At 44.7% G+C, this 21,473-nt stretch overlaps 1 protein-coding gene across 1 annotated transcript; it reads left to right on the forward strand.

Annotated features, from left to right (window-relative positions):
• The first annotated feature begins 1,325 nt into the window (after positions 1-1,325).
• Positions 1,326-17,637, forward strand: LOC122922516 (thioredoxin-like). Its single transcript, XM_044273136.1, has 5 exons — positions 1,326-1,529; positions 4,768-4,872; positions 13,619-13,678; positions 15,306-15,371; positions 17,251-17,637. The coding sequence occupies exons 1-5, from the start codon at positions 1,506-1,508 to the stop codon at positions 17,326-17,328; spliced, it is 333 nt and encodes a 110-aa protein (XP_044129071.1). The 5' UTR covers positions 1,326-1,505; the 3' UTR covers positions 17,329-17,637.
• The last annotated feature ends 3,836 nt before the right edge of the window (positions 17,638-21,473 follow it).

Here is a 21,473-nt window from a genome sequence, read left to right on the forward strand (position 1 = left end):
ATTGGATTTCAGACCGGCTTGCGTCACAGGTAAGGCCTCATGCACACGACCGTTGTGTGCATCCGTGGCCGCTGTGCCGTTTTCCATTTTTTTTCACGGACCCATTGACTTTCAATGGGTCCGTGGAAAAATCGGAAAATGCACCGTTTGGCAGCCGCATCCGTGATCCGTGTTTCCTGACCGTGAAAAAAATATGACCTGTCCTATGTTTTTCACGGCCAACGGTTCACGGACCCATTCAAGTCAATGGGTCCGTGAAAAAACATGGATGCACACAAGATTGTCATCCGCGTCCGTGATCCGTGTCCGTTTTTTCCTATCATTTCAATGGCAAACTTGACTTAGATTTTTTTTTCATTTTTCATGTCCGTGGATCCTCCAAAAATCAAGGAAGACCCACGGACGAAAAAATGGTCACGGATCACGGACCACGTTTTTGCGGATCTTAAAAAAAAACGGTCGTGTGCATGAGGCCTAAGGGCTTACTTGTGCTTCGCCGGACGGGTGAGTCTACCTTACTAAAGATGGCAGCCTGCATGTGTCCTCTGGCGAACACTGTGAACTGACCATCACTGATTACAGGCACCCGCTCTATTCACTTGAATGGAGTGGGTGCCTGCATTACACCACACTTTTGAGACATAGTGCGGTGTAATGAAGAGGAAGCAGCGCGCTGACGGTGTGAACGCAAGGCCCTGCAGTGCGGTGCAAAGACGGGAGGCTACGGAGCAGTGAGTGAGAAGCTTCTTTTTTATGGCGATATAACTAAAATCTATATTGTTGCCTGAATTTATGACGATATTATCGTATATATTTTATATCGCCCACCCGTAACTCGTTGCATACTTCATCATACATTAAGTGCATCCTCAGGCAGTCCGTGCACCTGACCTGAAATCTATATCGCCTCACGGCTGCCATAGACTTCAGTCATCATTTACGTCTGACACCCGATGATGATAATTGTGACTGGGATGATGGCACATCAACACTCTGCCCCCTTTTAGCAAAATGGTGAGGGAAATGTACAAGCGCCACTTGTGCACAGATTTATGTGCCACTGTATTTAAAAATGTTCCTTATTTTAACACCAGAAAAATGGCTTTCATAAACTCTACACTATATTAAATTCCACATGACTGGAATACTGCCATTACACTGCCAGTGTCCTGAATCACTCCCTGCCTCAGCACAGGGTGTGTTACTGGCAGCACCAGCCCCAGCTTGCCCTCAAGTATTTCCTGGCAGCGCCCTGGAAATGCCCACTCTTCACGTTAGAGAGCCATAGAGGCACTTTATCCTCTTCTATAGAAATCTATTCATAGGAATAGTGGAAACATAAGCAGAGCTCGGGGCAGCTGCATGACACTCCCAGCCGCATCTCTCACAGGGGACGTTCCTCGGCCTCGTTTTCCCGCCCACACACTCCCGTGTATATGTAGACAGCAGGTCGGGGGACTAGTACTGGCTGTATAACGCAGACGTGTCCTGACGAGCCTGACATCATGGTGCACTATGTGGAGAGCTTGGTAAGTCAGGGCGTAGAGGGTGGTATAATAGTGGTCAGCACTGATCACATGCATGTTTAACTCCTTACCTGCTGACTGGGAGCGGGCCGGAGTGAAGGGACTGCCTATATGCCGCAGTGTGTGGCGATTACATAGGCCTTGTTCACACCTCACGACCCCTGCTCTGTATGGATGCAGAGGTGCTGTTGGATGGGGTTCAGGCTCATATATGTCCACATACTTGTGACTGGCACTTTGCTTGGTGCAGCTGTGATGCCTGAGGGGCAGGGATGACTCAGGGATTCTCAGGTGCGTTTCCATGCAGCTTTTGCGAAAGCAAGTAGTGGAATTACAAATGAGTAATACAATTATATATTTTTTTTTTAACTATCCAGCACTGACACTGGCTTCAAAAGGCGGCCCATAATCCGTGAGACGTGTACCACCCCTTACATACCTCACTACTTTTGAAAAGGCAAAGGAGCATAATCTCAGCGATGCGCCAAAAGAGCCATAACCCTGCCTGTCTATATGTGCCCAATTCCCCCCCCCCCCTAGTGCCCCACAAGCTAGTTATGACCCCCTTCATAATAGAATGCACACATAGTGCCCTTATACAGCGGTGATAGGGCTGCAGTAAACGATTATTTTAGTAATCGAGTATTCTCTCTTTTATTTTTTATGATTAATCGAGTATTCTAATAAGAAAAAAAATGAATTAATAGACTGTTTTCCTTTATAAAAACTCATCAGACCCCTGGCATCAGTCCCCAACACCCTTTGTTCCCCACCCATAGTGCCACCAGCTCTTCCCCACCCATAGTGCCACCAGCTCTTCCCCACCCATAGTGCCACCAGCTCTTCCCCACCCATAGTGCCATAGTCTCTGCTGCCTTGCTTCTCCTGACACCTGCATTGCACAGCAGCATTGGTTGCTATGACGCTGTGCACTCTGGGCGCCCGGCCTTAGTCACGCCCCCACCCCTTCGGTTTCACCAACTTACCTTTCCAGCAGGGGCGCCGCCGACACTCCATTGTTCCGTGCTGCTCTGCGCCTGACTTCACACAGCGCATCAGGTCACAATGTGCGTACGTCAGGAGGTCACAGCACGTCCATGGTCTCGCGCTGCACTGAAGTGTCCAGAGGCTCCTGCTGGAAAGGTGAGTATTTCAAGCACAGTGGGAGACCACGGAGCGGGAGTAATAGCAAGCGCTTCACTCCCGCTCCGTGGTCACATGCCACAAACGAATCTTCGATGCCAAAAATTTGCATCAAGGATTTTTTGTGTCGAATGACTCGATTTAATCGAGTAATCGTTTCAGCCCTAGTGGTGATGCCCCCATTTAATAATATTGTGCTCCAAAAAGTAGTTATGCTCATACCTCCCAACTTTTGAAAAGAAGGAAGAGGGACGCTATGCGTGGTGCACCGCTACAATTTTTTTTCTGCACTAGGCCATGCCTCTAACTGCGCCCAAAACATAACTAAACACCAAAACCCACCCAGTCCCCTAAATGCCCCCACATAGTAATTTTTCCCCTTTATGCCACCACACAGTAGTTATGCCAGCTTTGTGTCCCCTTAACAGTAATTATGGCCAAATTTGTGCCCCCTCTCTGCAGCTTTGGCCAGATGGGTGCCCCCTGACAGTAATATGCCCAGTAAGGTGCCACCTGTGGAGAGCCGGCAGGGGGGAGAAATGATGAAGCAGTGAGCGGATGGACGGTTCTTGCTTCATCAATACAGGCAGCTGCCTATGGAAGCAAGGACAGCCGCAAGAAGCGGGTCATACCTCCCCTGTATCGGGACTGTGGGACAGCCACTGAAATCTGGGACTGTTGGGAGGTATGGTTTGCTCCCTTAGTGCCCCATCTACAGTTGCATGTTCCCTCAGTGCCCCACAAAGTAGTTATGCCCACTTAGTGCCCCTTCACAATAGAATGCTGACTTAGTGCCCTTATACAGTAGTCATGCCTCTTACTGCCCGACATATCATTATGTTTTATTAGTGCGCGACATTGTAGTTGCAGCCATTTAGTGTCCCCTACACAATAGAGTATGTCCTTAGGACCCCCACACAGTAGTGTTGCCCCTCTCACAGTAGTGCTGTCCCCATACTTTTATAAATAACTCCTCACCTAGCCCTGATGACTGGAGCACATCACTGCATCGTACCCTTTGGGGGGCACACAGGCTGGCGCATGGTGGACTGAGAGCTGACCGTTCCCTGCTTCACCGCTGTGTACAACGGTATCTCCTGATGAGGCAGATACAGTTAAAAATCGGGAAATACCACAGCCTTCCCATCACTGCTCAGTGCCACCAGGGACTAAAGGGTTTCTGTCATGAGAAAAATGGTTATGTAGCTGACTGACATTAGCGATGTGCTAATGTCAGCAGAACATAACTGTATGACTTCTATCTCTCTGCCTGCCGCCGCTCGCGCTAAATAATGACTTTCATAATCTAGTTGGGCGTTGCTGCAGCACCTAGAGGCTCCGTCTTCTCACCCTTTGGCACATCCTTGTAAAGTTGATTGACATCCTCTGTCTCCTTCATGCCCCGCAAATCCCGCACCGTCCGTTTTAGTATTTGGCGCAGGCGCAGTGAGTGAAGGACTGCAGCAGGCGAGCGTCCTTCACTCACTGCGCCTAATACTAAAATGGATGGTGCAGGATTTGCGGGGCACAGAGGAGACCGAGGATGTCAATCACCTTTACAAGGACGTGCCAAATGGTGAGAGGACGTTTTGCATATTATAAGTCATTTAGCGCACATGGCGGCAGGCAGGGAGATATAAGTCATACAGTTATGTTCTGCTGACGTTAATGTCAGCCAGCTACATAACCATTTCTCTGATGACAGAAACCCTTTAAAGTAGTCAAGTGGGGGTCCCGGATTTTCTTGGCATTTAATTGGTACAGCACAATGCACAGCTCCACCAAAACTGCTCCAAGGGAAAGGTGATTTTGGATCCTGATGATAAAATTAATTAAAATGCTTAAACGGGTTTTCTGTTGAACAGTGATCATCCCCTATCCTGTCAGTAAGTGTTTTATCAGGGGGGTTCAGCCACTGAGCACTAGGACGGTGTAATATGTTCCTGGTTTAAATTGAGCGGTGGTTGCGTATGTCTGCTCAGGACTGTGGGAGGTAGCTGTACACAGCGCTCCGCTATGTCCAGCAGGGCCATAGACATGTGAAACCCCTGTTCTTGTGAGATCATGCCACTGTCTGACTACAGGTGTCTTTTAACAGGATGAATATAGGACCATTATTGAAAGTGGCAGAGATAAACTCATAGTGGTGGATTTCACCGCCACCTGGTGTGGACCTTGTCAGCATATAGCTCCTTTCTATGAGGTAAGTGGAAACCATACACTATTAGGCACTGAGAGTGGCTGCAAAGAGCCTTGGTTGGAGGACCCAGCATTGGGGGGGGGGGGGGGGGTTATATGGACAGTCCATTGATTTCAGTGAGCGCTGTGTAATGATCCACTCCTCCTATGGTGGCGGGCAATCGCAGGAATTACGGAAACAAGTCTGCCCTGTGTGAATGTACCCCAAGAGACAGAGTTCAGACAGAAGAGAGAACATGCAAGTAGTCTAAGTTCTGAGAAATGGTGGTTTGGTGCTGCTATCAGGGCTTGGCCTGTGTCCGCAAGCCTGGGCTGAGCCAACAGGGCCCATGATTATCTGGGTAAACCTGCTGAGAGCGGGGGAGCACCACCGGATCTGTAGCTGGCCTTGTGCATGTGTCCAGCCAGAACTGGTCCCTAAAGCCCACGCCATTGTAGACTTGGGCTTTAACTAACTACCTTAGCGATTCGGTAGCTGAGTAACATGTCCATAGAAGCAGCAGCAGGTCCTCTATTGGTCTTCTGGGTGACCTGCCTACCTGTGACAGGCCTTCCAGTGACAATTGTCACTTTACGGGGCACACACTTTAATAAATTTGTATACTCCAGCCAGGAGATTTCTTATGGAATGTGCACCAGTTTCATCAGCAAATAACAAAAAGCTATAGTGACAAAAAACAAAATGGCTGCACACCATTAGATATACAAACAATAGAGCTAAGAAATGGGGGTCATTCTAGATAAAAGTGGTACAATACCGACTATAAATGAGTATGCATGAATAATGGAAGCTCTTAGCGCACATACGTGTCAGGCCCATCTACCAGGCGTTAAGGTGGCTTCCGCAGATGGGTCCCTATCACTAAAGAAACTGCCTCACTTTGGACTTACTTAAGCCTACAATATTCAGGGCAGTGTAGGAACCAGCTACATACGTACTCTGCTCAGAAGTCCCAGGTAGATGGGCCAGTCTAAGAGGTGCTACCCTCAATATATTGCAAGAAAATTTTGACTAAAATAGATATATTATATATTGAAACAAAGTAATCACAGTGGTTAGAAAGGAATTTTCTTCTAACGGAATGCTGTGTCATTCCTCTATAGCTCCTACTAGATATTGATGAATGAATTGCCTGCAGTAAAGATCCAGAAGGGTGTTAACAGTTGGGGGGGTGTCTGACACTGCCAGCTCCGATTAAATAGTGTCAGAGTGCAGGGACCCTCCTGAAGACTGCTGGCAATTCATTAATGAACTTTTAGTAGGAATAATAAATTAATGACAGACAGTCGCAAGATTTGTAATTACATGGGGAATGCGAGCAGTTACTAGTAAATATAATCAGTCCTCATTAAAGGGTTTCTGTCACCTGGGGGGGGGCGTTGCACCTACTCCTAGAGACTCCGTTCTCCCACCTCTGGCCACGCTCTGCTACACTACCGAGTGAAGGGCGCTTGCCAGCTTACTGAACAGCGCAAGATATACATTGCAGACAGGGCCGGAGGTAGGAGACCAACTATGCCTAGCCCTGTCAATCTAGTGTAGCAGGACGTGGCCAGAGGTGGGAGAACGGAGCCTCTAGGAGGTGCAACGCCCCCCCCCCCACCCCGGTTAAATGAAATGTCCTGTAAGGCCTCTTCCACACGAACATAAGGGCTCCGTGCTGCGGGCTGCAAATTGCGGTCCGCAATACACGGGCACAGACTGTGGGGCAGTCACATGTGGATCGCAGACCCATTCACTTGAATGGGGTCCGGGATTCGTCCGTTCCGCACAGAGATAGGACAAGTTCCATCTTTTTGCGGAACGGAACACCGCAGAAGCACTCCATAGTGGTTCCGTTCCGCACCTCTGGATTTGCGGACCCATTCAAGTGTGAATGGGTCCGCATCTGTGATGTGGAATGCACACGGCTGGTGACCCTTGTATTGCGGAACCACATTATTCTGCCAGCAGCACAGGCACGGAGCCCTTATGTTAGTGTGAAAGAGGCCTAAATGGGACCCTAGGGCTCGTTCCCACAATAATTGGGGCTCATTCTGCTGCAAGGACTTTCTGCATTTGCTTAGCCATATGTGACTCTGGTGGAGCAGTCATTGGATCAGAGATAATCAGCTTCCGGCACTTCAATTGTTCTGAAATTACAACTCCCAGAACTATGGGAGCAAGTATGCAGGCTGAGAGTTGTAGTTTCACAGCAGGTGGAGTGCCGAAGGTTGCTGACCTCTGCCCTAGAAGCTGCATAGCATGGTTATATACAGGGAGTGCAGAATTATTAGGCAAATGAGTATTTTGACCACATCATCCTCTTTATGCATGTTGTCTTACTCCAAGCTGTATAGGCTCGAAAGCCTACTACCAATTAAGCATATTAGGTGATGTGCATCTCTGTAATGAGAAGGGGTGTGGTCTAATGACATCAACACCCTATATCAGGTGTGCATAATTATTAGGCAACTTCCTTTTCTTTGGCAAAATGGGTCAAAAGAAGGACTTGACAGGCTCAGAAAAGTAAAAAAGTGAGATATCTTGCAGAGGGATGCAGCACTCTTAAAATTGCAAAGCTTCTGAAGCGTGATCATCGAACAATCAAGCGTTTCATTCAAAATAGTCAACAGGGTCGCAAGAAGCGTGTGGAAAAACCAAGGCGCAAAATAACTGCCCATGAACTGAGAAAAGTCAAGCATGCAGCTGCCAAGATGCCACTTGCCACCAGTTTGGCCATATTTCAGAGCTGCAACATCACTGGAGTGCCCAAAAGCACAAGGTGTGCAATACTCAGAGACATGGCCAAGGTAAGAAAGGCTGAAAGACGACCACCACTGAACAAGACACACAAGCTGAAACGTCAAGACTGGGCCAAGAAATATCTCAAGACTGATTTTTCTAAGGTTTTATGGACTGATGAAATGAGAGTGAGTCTTGATGGGCCAGATGGCTGGATTGGTAAAGGGCAGAGAGCTCCAGTCCAACTCAGACGCCAGCAAGGTGGAGGTGGAGTACTGGTTTGGGCTGGTATCATCAAAGATGAGCTTTTTCGGGTTGAGGATGGAGTCAAGCTCAACTCCCAGTCCTACTGCCAGTTTCTGGAAGACACCTTCTTCAAGCAGTGGTACAGGAAGAAGTCTGCATCCTTCAAGAAAAACATGATTTTCATGCAGGACAATGCTCCATCACACGCGTCCAAGTACTCCACAACGTGGCTGGCAAGAAAGGGTATAAAAGAAGAAAATCTAATGACATGGCCTCCTTGTTCACCTGATCTGAACCCCATTGAAAACCTGTGGTCCATCATCAAATGTGAGATTTACAAGGAGGGAAAACAGTACACCTCTCTGAACAGTGTCTGGGAGGCTGTGGTTGCTGCTGCACGCAATGTTGATGGTGAACAGATCAAAACACTGACAGAATCCATGGATGGCAGGCTTTTGAGTGTCCTTGCAAAGAAAGGTGGCTATATTGGTCACTGATTTGTTTTTGTTTTGTTTTTGAATGTCAGAAATGTATATTTGTGAATGTTGAGATGTTATATTGGTTTCACTGGTAAAAATAAATAATTGAAATGCAGGGCTGTGGAGTCGGAGTCGAGGAGTCGGAGTCGGAGTCAATTTTGGGTACCTGGAGTCGGAGTCGGAGTCGGCAAAAAATGAACCGACTCCGACTCCTACTAAATTTAAATTGGAATAAAAAAATAAAAAAGCATGTTTAAATGTCCGAATTCATAAACAGTTATAATTAATGACTTCTCTACTGTAAGAATAAAGGTAAATGCATGCAGTGCCTCACGTAACCGCAAAACAAACGCGTTCAGTGATGTGAAGAAGCATGCTTTTCATATGCTTCACTATATGGCACGCAATGCACAATTAGGAGTGGCAATACATATACTTTCCATTGTGTTGTGTTCTGATGTTACAGGGAACACAATGCCCATGGTTTACCGAGCCTCTCACTGATAAGGGATTAAGTAAATATGTGTTTTGCAGGACTAGAGACACTTGTATAAGTGAAGGGAATGGAGGGTCAATAGTTCAAGACTGAAGCTGTAAACCATGGATGTCAAACTCATGGCCCTCCAGATGTTGCAAAACTACAACTCCTATCATTCCCTGATAGCTGTAGTATGCCCAGGCATGATGGGAGTTGTAGTTTTGCAACAGCTGGAGGGCCACGAGTTTGACATCCCTGCTGTAAACCATTGGAAAAACTGCTGTCATTCAGCTAAGGCTATAAAACGTGTAAACTCAGAATGTTATCTTAAACTTTAAACATGACTATGGGATTCTTCTAGGGAAATCATGTTTTAAAATAAATGTCCCTTCTTGGATCCTCCCACTGCCCTGTCTTCAGCAGAAGATCAGCACACAAAGGAGAAGGCAGCAGCTTCTGCCCAACTACCTCTCTGCTATAAGAGCTTAGAAGAACTTCTTTCTTTCCTTCAAGGAATGTATAAAATACATTTGCATATTAAATACAGAGGAGTCGGGGAGTCGGAGTCGGAGTCGGAAGTACAAAAAACTGAGGAGTCGGAGTCGGAGCATTTATCTACCGACTCCACAGCCCTGTTGAAATGGGTATATATTTGTTTTTTTGTTAAGTTGCCTAATAATTATGTACAGTAATAGTCACCTGCACACACAGAGATCCCCCTAAACTAGCTAAAACTAAAAACTACTTCCAAAAATATTCAGCTTTGATATTAATGAGTTTTTTGGGTTCATTGAGAACATGGTTGTTGTTCAATAATAAAATTAATCCTCAAAAATACAACTTGCCTAATAATTCTGCACTCCCTGTACTGTACATGACAACTGAGGAAAGACACAGGTCTGTCAATTCCAGTTTATAATCCTATGGTGTTAAAGGGGTTATCCAACATTATACAACAGCCCCCCCATGTACCGTGCCCCTCAGAGGGAATATACTTACCTGGCTCCCCACTCCCGGTGCAGCTCCTGGTCCCCCACCTCCGCTGCTGCTTTTCCCTGTACACGGATGAAAACATTCGGTGTCGAGGGGGAGCAGCCAATGGCAGATGGGGGAATAGCCTCCCTAGCTTCGCCAATGATGCTAGGGAGGCTCGTCCCTGCTTGCCATTGGCCGGATGTTTTCATCCATGTACAGGGAGAAGCAGCGGCGCTGGGAGCAGGGTAAATATATCCCCTCTGAGGCCCGGAACATGGATATTACCTCTGAGGGGCTCGGCACATGGGGGGGGGGGGGGGGGGCTGTTGCATGAAATTGGATAACCCCTTTAATCTAGAGGAAGGCAAAAACCCACATCTCAATTACAGCGAAAATTCCTTCAAGGCTCCAAATATGAGAATTAACCATTATCTAGTAATCTGGTAGACATTACTTGTGAGATCATATATTTCAAAGAAGCACAGCCAGGCTCCTCTCGAACTCTGTCAACAAATGAAAAACCACAACCTCTTCTGGCAGAGGCTTCCATAGTCCCTGCTCTTACAGTAAAGAATCCCCATCTAGATTGCTCCAGACATAAAAGTGACTTCTTGTTGTAGTTACAGGCCTATCATTAGACAGATCTGGAATATTCATACATTTGTATGTTGTAAGGGTAGGTTCACACCTCTGTCTCAGGGCTTATGCACACATGGGTACGCAAAAAAACCGGAAGTTACTCTGTGTGCATTCTGTTTCCGTATTTCCGTTCCACAAAAAAATAGAACATGTCCTATTATTGTCCGCATTACGGATAAGGATAGTACTGTTGTATGAAGGGACAGCTGTTCCATTCCCCAAAACACTGAATGAACAGGGACGTCATTTTTTGCGGACCGCAAAATACATACAGTTGTGTGCCTAACTGATTCTGCAGAGGAACAGCCTGCCAGAGTTCACCGTGTCTGGCCTAGCCAGATGCTTCTGTTCACCACGGGATCCCATTGACTATAATAGGATCTGGCTGCTTACCTGTATGAGTCCCCGGTTTCGGACAGATAAAAACTTCTGCATCCGCTGTTTGTCCAGCCGAAATATGGCACGCGTGCTGGAAAGTGTCTGGATCCCCGCCAGATCTTATTATAGTCAAAGGGGTCCGCCAGTGGACAACAGTATCCACCTAGCCACATCCGGTGAACTCCGCCAGGCTGTTCTCTGCTGGAACAACCTGCTGGATCCGATAAAGGCAAGTATGAACCTACCCTAATTAGATCTGCAAGGTGAATAATGCCTCATTTCTCTTGGTACTGCCATTACTTCGGTCACACTGTGTATGTCCTCTGAGCCCATCTGAGTGAAGCTGTATAGAGCAGGGCAAGGGCTTTTTCTTCAGATCCGGTGACACGCCGGGCAATGCTAGGTGGAGGTTTCCTCCTGGCAGTGTTCCCGGTGACATCATCGGCACTAATGGGCCGCCTGTTAGTGCAGGTAACGTCACCGGGAACATTGCCTCCGTCTACCAGTGTAATAATCTATACCAAACAGCCCTTGCCCTGCGATATGCAGGGCAAGGGGAAGCATGAAATGAATGAGTGACCCTTTCATCCTTTTAGTTTACTGTGCAAATGTCATCAGCCAACAATTAGGGGAACACTATTGCAAAAATATACGCCAGCAGCCATGTGGTTTGACCAGCGTTAGACTTTTTGTAGCGCTTTTGAGTGACCGCTGTAGTCCAAAGCAGTAAACTAATGGTCCTTTTACATCACCCTAAAATCTATCCTGTTATTGGGGATAAATGCTTGTAGAAGTACTCATTCCCTATACTTGACCTGTATGGAAGCTGTCGGCGAACGCACGATGAGCAAATGCTCTTTCATTGGGTGATTCTTTCATCCAGCACCTAAAACAATTGTTTCTGACAGCCAGTCGGGCACTACACGCGGGAATCTGCTGCCCAGAAACCAGGGCTGTGGAGTCGGAGTCGAGGAGTCGGAGTCGGAGTCAATTTTGGGTACCTGGAGTCGGAGTCGGCAAAAAATGAACCGACTCCGACTCCTACTAAATTTAAATTGGAATAAAAAAATAAAAAAGCATGTTTAAATGTCCGAATTCATAAACAGTTATAATTAATGACTTCTCTACTGTAAGAATAAAGGTAAATGCATGCAGTGCCTCACGTAACCGCAAAACAAACGCGTTCAGTGATGTGAAGAAGCATGCTTTTCATATGCTTCACTATATGGCACGCAATGCACAATTAGGAGTGGCAATACATATACTTTCCATTGTGTTGTGTTCTGATGTTACAGGGAACACAATGCCCATGGTTTACCGAGCCTCTCACTGATAAGGGATTAAGTAAATATGTGTTTTGCAGGACTAGAGACACTTGTATAAGTGAAGGGAATGGAGGGTCAATAGTTCAAGACTGAAGCTGTAAACCATGGATGTCAAACTCATGGCCCTCCAGATGTTGCAAAACTACAACTCCTATCATTCCCTGATAGCTGTAGTATGCCCAGGCATGATGGGAGTTGTAGTTTTGCAACAGCTGGAGGGCCACGAGTTTGACATCCCTGCTGTAAACCATTGGAAAAACTGCTGTCATTCAGCTAAGGCTATAAAACGTGTAAACTCAGAATGTTATCTTAAACTTTAAACATGACTATGGGATTCTTCTAGGGAAATCATGTTTTAAAATAAATGTCCCTTCTTGGATCCTCCCACTGCCCTGTCTTCAGCAGAAGATCAGCACACAAAGGAGAAGGCAGCAGCTTCTGCCCAACTACCTCTCTGCTATAAGAGCTTAGAAGAACTTCTTTCTTTCCTTCAAGGAATGTATAAAATACATTTGCATATTAAATACAGAGGAGTCGGGGAGTCGGAGTCGGAGTCGGAAGTACAAAAAACTGAGGAGTCGGAGTCGGAGCATTTATCTACCGACTCCACAGCCCTGCCAGAAACAATGAAACTGTATGGGGACAAGCAGTCACTGTAGCAATCGTCCCCCTACAAAGGAGATAATTGCTGCATGTTAACGTAGCCGTCATTGCCCTGAAGTTGAGGCATTTATTGGGGACATTTTGTTCATTCCTGATAATTTTCCAGCTAAATCAGTCCATATAAAAAGGACCTTAACTTGTATGCCATGTTATGCACTGCTTCTGTTACTCAATAGTTGAAGAAGCATTCCCACAAAAATAGTTGTTCTCTGACCTGTTAGAAAGGTACATGATGTAAACTGTAGTGAATATAATATTCTTACCAGTGACTGTTTGTTAGATATATCCTCCCTTCTGATCCTCAGCTGTGTCATATGACTAACACTCGACTCCTTCTAATCTAATGAGGAAGCCAGTTTCTCCGAATGAATAGAGAAGTAACTGACTTCCTGTCCTATTTCAGTTGGAGATCAGAGAGATGGTTACATGACACAGCTAAGGATCAGAAGGGAGGAGATAACTCACAAATACAGTCACTGGTAAGAAGATTACTACCTTCACTACCGTTTACATCATGTACCCTCCTAACAGGTCAGAGAATACAAATTTTTGTGGAAGTGCTTCTTTAAAATCAATCAAAAGAGCTACAAAAAGTCTGGCTGTAGCCCCAGCCTTAGAGCTGCTTCTAACCATTGAATGAGTGGTAAAGGCTCATTGTGCAAACAGTTTAGTCCATGTTGTTCAAACCGGCCAGCAGGCCAAAGTTTCAAGAATGGCCTACTTCTTTTCACCTGACAGATGTTTTTTTATCTCAACTTTAATATGTATGGCTGCCTTTTATAGTGTATTCATTTTTTTCGGGTTTTTTTCATCATTGCCCAAACCATTTGTTTGTTTTCCAGTCACTTGCCACTAAGTACCCAGGAATTCTCTTGTACAAGGTTGATGTGGACGAGGCGGGGGTAAGTTACAGCACACACATACAGTAGTTGTCAGATATTTCAGTGCACCAGATCTGTTTCCATCTATGCCCAGCTTTGCATTGCATCTCCCTGTACACAAGCCAGGTGGAGCTACAGTATTTGACTAGTTTGGACCTTCTAGAAATGAAGGAGGAATGCTGGTTGTAGAGTCATCTTGGAAGTGTTTATCAATATATTGGTCAGCATTATTTTTGCAATGACCTTTTGGCCTTTTGTATACAGCAATGTTTTGTGCACGTGGCTGTATGTCTAGACTGGACTAAAGCTCCTAAGCTACAGATCTGATGAGAAATGCCTAAAAAAATATGGCAATCATTTGTGCATCGATCCAAATCCAGGTACATGATGTAATCTGTAGTGAATGTAATTGTCTTACCAGACTGTATTTTTCAGTTATAACCTCTCTTCTGCTTCTCAGCTGTGTCAAGTGGCCAGCACTCTGACTTTCCAAATAACACAGCATCTTATGTGTGGACAGGAAGTTTATTTCTCTATGTATTCCTATGGGAGTCTCAATGTCCGTCTCTTAGGAATGAATAGAGAAGTAACTGACTTTCTGTCCTGTGTCAGTTGGAGATCAGAGAGTTGGTCACATAACACAGCTGAGGATCAGAAAGGAGGTTATAACTCATATATAGTGTCTCTGGTAAGATTACCTTAAAAGGAACCTGTCATCAACTTTCTGCTGACCTTCCTGAGGGCAGTGTAAATTTGTGACAGAAATGCGGATTTCAGCGGTGTGTCACTCTTGAGCTAAAAGTACGTGGTTGCCGAGAACCAGCATCATAATCATTGAAGCCCAGGCCTTGAAAAGAGTCACTGCCACCTGAGAAGAGTCCTGGTTATTCATAATCTCCTGCTCTCCTGCCCATCTGCTGATGATTGGCAGTTCTCTGCTAGAGAGAAAGGGAGAAAACTAGGTAGAAGACTGTCAGTCATCAGCAGGAGAGCAGGACTTCATGGATAACCAGGACTCTTCTCGGGTGGCCGTGACTCTTTTCCAGGCCCAGTCTACAAAGATTGTGATGTTGGTTGTCAGCAACCACTTACTTTTAGCTCATGAGTGACAGACCGCTGAAATCAACTCACCTGTCTCTACTTTATTCTGCCGTTAGTATGGACAGCATCAAGTTGATGACGGGTTCCCTTTAACTACAATTTACGTCCATGTACCTTTCGAATGGGCCAGAGACTAACCATTTTTGTGGGAACTTTAATGATGATCCATCCTCAGGATAGGCTATGACTCCCAGCACCTAGGAGTAGGCCAGGGCGCTTTGGCGAGCACCGTGGCTTTTTCCTCCGTCTGTAATACCACATCTGTTGGTCGCATGGCCTTTGTTCGGCTCCCATTCAAATCAGTGGGAGTGAGCTGCAGCTATATAGTGTACGGTGCTCTCTTTGGTATACTATGAGAGACTGAAACTCTTGTCCAAGTACTGTAGTCTAGTCAAACAGCTGAAGGGGCTCGGACCTCCCTCCCTGAAGGCTTATTGGTGATGAAATGCTGTGTCTTTCTTAAAACTAAAGTCTAGCTTCTGTTCACACATTGTCACATGGTCACTCTTTTTTTTTTTATTTCTCTCAATCGTCTTATGTTTTGCAGGACATAGCATCTGCATATGGAATAAGGGCCATGCCAACGTTTCACTTTTACAAGGATGGAAAGAAGGTATGCCTAACTGTGTTGTAATGATAGAGTTGGTTACACCTTTATAATGGTGGCATTATTATTTAGGCAATTAAAGCTGATGCACAGTATTATGAAAATGTATACAGTTTCTATTGATTCCATGTCAGTTTCCTAGAGTTTTCAAGGTGCCCCTCCTTCAGGATATATCAGTGTCTGCATCAATGATGAAGGCAGTAGCTGTAGTGTTGTCGTCTTTACTGTTCAGTCCTCTAACTGCACATGCCATAACACTGATATAAAGCTCTAGCCAGCACAAATTACACAGAATGTGTCCGCACCTGTTCCGCAATTATCCTGTGGGGCAGGAATGGATGCGGACAGTACATAGTGTGCTATCCGCATTTCTGGAGCTCTGCCCCGAACTTCCGACCCGCGGTTCTGGAAAAAAATAGAGCATGTCCTATTCTTGTCCGCAATTTCAGACCAGAATAGGCAGTTCTATGGGGGTGTCGGCCGGTTGTATTGCGGATCTGCAATACACTACGGATGTGTGAATGGACCCTAATAGTGGGTATGTAAAAAGCATATATCCTTTTGAAGGAAGGGAACCTTTACGTATATGATTTTAAATCATCACTAGCTTCTCAGATTTTAGAATCTCCTGTCTCCATGTGCACTCTATGGGGAGTTTTCATAACTATAGCTAGTTTCCAGCCACCGGCTCTGGGAAAGTCGGAGCCTGCCGAGGGGAAAATCTATACATTCCAAATACAAGTTATGTAAGGGCCAGTTACAGTGTTATTTCTCATGTATACACTGCAGCCTATTTTCCACAATTATCATGGAGAGCGGCGCCCAGGGATCTCCCTGCACTTACTGTTATACCTGGGCGCCGCTCCGTTCTCCCGGTATAGCCTCCGGTATCTTTATAGTTAGGCTCCACCCAGGGGAACCTGCCGGCGTCTCATTCTCCCATGCTGTAGCGCTGGCCAATCGCAGCGCTCAGCTCATAGCCTGAGAGGTTTTTTTTTTCTCTCTGTCAATGGCCAGTTCACCCCCTGTATGTATTGTAGCCTCTGAGAATAGTCAGTTCTGGCAGCAGAAAATAACGTATGGGTGCCACTCAGTTTCAATGTATCTTATCATTCCTTGGTAAAGGACTGCAACTAATACTATTCTCAGGAACCATCAAAACTGCTTTTTTGTTTTTCTGAGGAGCACTGAGATTGATGACTAGTTGTCTACCGGAATAGTCAGTAACCTACTTGCCCCAATGATCATTCTGATGGCACTGGTGTCATGTCTCCCCTTAATCTATGATTACACACCTTGGGGAACCCCTTATTCTAAAGAGTAGTTTTGAAGGGGCTGTAGGAGAAACCTTTTCAGTGTTCTGGTCATGAAGAAAAGCTAGAGCAAACAGACGTCCATTGCATCACTTTGCTATTGACTAGGTGTAGCATTGAATTGCTGTGAAATTCTACCAGCTGGATCAAGTTGGATTAAAGTGCCAAATGTTTGTATTGATATTACTGCCTTTGTACTACTGGAGTCTAATGCTGGACCTACACGACCCGATCATTTATGAAGTACAGATCCCTGTTCCCAATAATTGGCGTGTGTAAAGGTGCAGCATGTTCATCAGTGATCTTTTATGTGGACACCTCAAAACATCTGCCCAGAAATGATGATTGAGAACATTGATCTGCTCCCCAGAAACAATGAATCTGTACGAGGACAAGCGATGGAAGTAGCCATTCCTCATCTCTATACAGTGGAGGAGATCATTTCATCCACTAACAAGCAGGCAGTTGTTAGGAAGGAACAGTTGGGACTTCTAAATCCAACTTAGTAAGTAAATTCAGTGTTTCCATTTTTGTTTGGCACTTAAGCAATTGTTTGTTCTTAAATCCTACAGGTTGATGAACTATGTGGTGCTGATAAGGATAAGCTTGAATCTCTGGTCCATAAGTGGTTGGGACATGGCTCCTCATGAAGAAATTGTCTAAGTCTTTCATGTGCAGACACTATTATTTGCCTTAAGATTTGGAACAACCCCATCCTCATGCATCTCCTGTCTTCCTGCAGACATCTCAGACCTCCATATACTAGGACCATGTAAATGTGATGGAGGCGGTGGGTTTTTATGAAATGGTGCTTGGCTATGATCACTGTACAGGAGGGGTGCATGTAAATAGTGACTCGTGGCGCTTTGTCTCTACCGTTCACGCATGCACATACATCTTAAAGCGGTTGTCTCACTTAGCAAGTGGCATTTATCTTGTAGAGAGAGAGTCAATACAAGGCACTTACTAATATACTGTTATTATCCATATTGCCTGTTATTATCCTTTCCTGGCTGGATTCATTTTTCCATCACATTATACACTGCTAATTTCCATGGTTACAGACCACCATGCAATCCATCAGTGGTGGTCGTGCTTGCACAATAAAAATGAAAAAGCGCCAGCCTGTGTGTGTTCCCCATGGCCCTGTCCACCAGAAAGTTTGACACTTTTTTCCTATAGTCTGCAAGCACGACCACCACTGATGGATTACAGGGTGGTCTGTAACCATGGAAACAAACGGTGTACAATGTGATGGAAAAAATGAATCCAGCCAGCAAAGGAGGCAATATGGATAATAACAATACATTAGTAAGGGCCTTGTATTATCTTCCTCTACATGATAAATGCCACTTACTGAAGTAAGACAACCCCTTTAAGGGCTTGGCCAAATTAATATTCCAAAGTGCTTCAATGTGTAATCTATGCAAACATGGTATCTTTAAGTAGTGGCATACATTATAATTTCATAGCAGTTGAGCACCATTTATTGAAAACTGATAAAAACCCATTTACTTTTTTGGCCAAATGCCTTGCCATCCATTTTTGAGCTGTAACATCTAAGAGTTTTCAAATAGTCAAAAAAAAAATTAAAATGTAGACAGCTATCTTCATAAAGGGTGGTTCAGTTACTCCTTGGCATGATAATTAATTTATCCTGGAAATGAACAACATGCACTATAATGCATTGATTTAAAAAAAAAAAATATGGAAATAAAGCTTATCTGATTAAGATTTCTGTCAGTAAAACTGGGAACACTTTGCTGATGGTATGTGTGCGTGTGGCCTAGTTCAATGCAGCAACACTCTAGTGTTTCCTAAAGAGTAAAACACCCCCTCCGTTTATTTCATAAAAAATGACCTAAATATTTTAAAGCGTTGTGATTTCCTAGTACATAATACAATGGTAGAAATAGGAATTTTGCTCTGAAGCACTTAATTTACAAAAATAAACGACAGTTTACAAATGAAACGAGATATATGTTCCCTAAAGCAGTGGTCCCCAACCTTTTTTTGCCCCAAGGACCGGTTTCATGCAAGACAATTCTCACAGGGCCCGGATGGGGTGGGGGTGGGCGGGGCTGACTGATTCACGCGCATAGCAAAACACAAGGTGCATATTAAAATATATAACGACTATATAAACTGACTATTGTCTCTGCTGCACTGTACCGTAATTTTTCGCCCTATAAGATGCACCTAGTTTTAGAGGAGAATAATAAAGAAAAAAATATTTTTCATTACACCTCAGGTCAGACCAGCAATCAGACCCCCAATGTTAATCAGACCTCAGATCAGAACCCCAAACCTTTAGCCATCTATCAGCCCCCAATGTCAGCCATAAACACCCCCCCCCCCCATTAGCCCCTAATGTCTGCCCCATGACCCCCAGGTCAGCCATCACCCCCAGTGAAGAAAAAAAACAAAAAAACTCTCACCTCTCCTGCTCCTGGTCACCATCGCTATCCTCCTTCATTCTCTGGCTGTGTATAGCGGTGCACAGTGTGAGGTCACAGAGAGACCTCACGCTGTGCGCAGCCCTGCACAGCCGAGCCGAGGACCAGGAAGTGGTGAGTACAGATCCTTCACCGCTTCCTGGTCCTTCTGTACTAATGAAGCGCTTCCATAATGGAAGCGCTTCATTAGTACAGCGTTAAAGACTGCCCTGATCGCCGCGGCCCGGCAAACCATCTTCCAGGGCCTGGCGGTTGGGGACCGCTGCCCTAAAGGATTGTTCGGGTCATACTAGCAGCTTGTGGAAGAGCAGGAGGAGCTGAGCAGACAGACATATAGAAAGGGGGAAAATATTCAGTAAGTATTTACTTATTGTGGGCTAAGGATTCTAGGCGGAGGTCCTACTCAATGACTGAGGATTATGTCAGACAGCACACTCTTGCAAGGAAGGTTGTTGTTCCGACCACAGTGAAAATAAATACATGTACTGGCTTTATATATAATTAATTTGATCAGTTCCTGCTTAACATTACACAATATGTTCGGTGTCACTGGTTCCCTTTTAAGCACCAATGATCTAGCAACTTCCGTGCTTTGAAATGATTATAGCACATTTTCAAGTGATCTTGGAAAATAAATTGTGTCACACCGTTGACAATAAAAACCTAGGTATTTGCTTTGAGATCATGCAGCTTGTGACAGTATCCTAACACAGACACCTTCAGTAATCTCTTATGCTTACCCTCTGAGCAAAACAAATATGTACAACTGGCGTAAGTACTCATGTCATTTCTTAACTATTGGTGTTCTTAACTAAGGATGCTATTTCTGACTTTTAGTTGGTTTCAGACTTCTGTAGTATTCTGCTACTGAGACTTTTAAATTAGTCAGAGACCAATCCTGCACCACACTCACTGTACAATCAGAATGGAAGATATTATTAATTCTCTGTTTCCACATATGTGCTTATATTATCTGCAGTCCATGCTAATTGCATAAGAGATTATAAAGACAATGGCCCTGATTTTATCTTACCTTTCCTCCAGAATTATGACATCAAAAAGTCGCAAAACTAGGGCTTTTGCAAATTTTTGCACTCGCACCAAATTTGGCGACTTTTTTGCATTTCTACACGATTCACATCAGTTTTGTAATGTGGGTGTGGTTAGCTATGTTACTGAGTTTCACTCCACATTTATCATTGAAACTTTTTGAAAAAGTCTCAAAAAAGTCACACTCTGACTCCAGCAGTATGGAGAAGAAAAACTGGAGTAGCTTAGGGTGGACTCGTTAGGTTTAAGTATGAGACAATTATATATTTTTTTTTTAAACAACCATGACATTTGATAAATGTTGCATATGGTAAACCAATGTAGACTCAAGCAAAACTGACTTCAAATATATCCTTTATAATAAATTCCCCCCAATGTCTGACTTTTTCACTAGACATGGGTAATAGTTAGGGCTTATGCACACGGCTGTATCCGCAATACATGGGGCACCGGCCGTGTGCACCCCTCATCACGGATGCGGCTCCATTCACTTGAATGGGTCTGCAATCCGGGAGGTGCGGTGCGGAACGGAGGCTTGGATTGGAAGCACTACGAAGGGCTTCCGTGGGTTTTCTGTGCATGCCTCTGCACCGCAAAAAAGTAGCGCATACTCTACTTTTTTGTGGTGCGGATAGTTGGATGTAGATCGCGGGCCCCATTCAAGTAAATGGGTCCGCAATCCACATGCGTGCCTGGCCAGCGCACGTTCATATGCATGAAGCCTTATACTGAATGTATTAGCTAGCCAGGTTTCACACCACAAATTTATAAAATATAACTTTCACATCTCACTTTCTTCACCGGTCACAGTTTCAGATACTGTATTTGCTAACTCGGTACATACATAACTGTTGCTAGTGGTTGAGCATGTGACTCAATTGCTAAGGTATCTGCTTCACATAAAGTTGGTCTTGGTTTCAAGACCTGCACCAGAACATCTGAAAAAAATACTTTTAAATATGCTGGCTAGATTACAAATATAAATGATGTTTGACTTTGATATCTTCCTTCACTGGTCAAGGTCAAAGTCGCATTAAGTTTCAGATATTGTATTTGCAAACTAGATCAAATAGAGAAAATACTCCCATTGACAGCAGTTGAGCCAATTGCTAAGGCATCTGCCTCGCATACAGCAAGTCTTGGGTTCAGACAAACGGGAATAATTTTTTTTAAATATGCTAGCTAGATCACAAATTCAAATGATGTTTAATTTGACATCTGACTTTCCTCACTGGTCAGCGTCAGTTAGTATTAAATACACTAGATACTATTTTCTTGCTAACTCTTTG

This window comes from Bufo gargarizans, unplaced genomic scaffold (assembly GCF_014858855.1).
Source record: "Bufo gargarizans isolate SCDJY-AF-19 unplaced genomic scaffold, ASM1485885v1 fragScaff_scaffold_41_pilon:::fragment_2:::debris, whole genome shotgun sequence".
Lineage (NCBI taxonomy): Eukaryota > Metazoa > Chordata > Amphibia > Anura > Bufonidae > Bufo > Bufo gargarizans.

Coding starts and splice junctions, on each gene's coding strand:
- LOC122922516 (XM_044273136.1), top strand. CDS start 1,506: ATGGTGCACTATGTGGAGAGCTTG. Junction 13,679..15,305: donor TTGATGTGGACGAGGCGGGG/GTAAGTTACAGC, acceptor TATGTTTTGCAG/GACATAGCATCTGCATATGG. Junction 15,372..17,250: donor TTTACAAGGATGGAAAGAAG/GTATGCCTAACT, acceptor TAAATCCTACAG/GTTGATGAACTATGTGGTGC.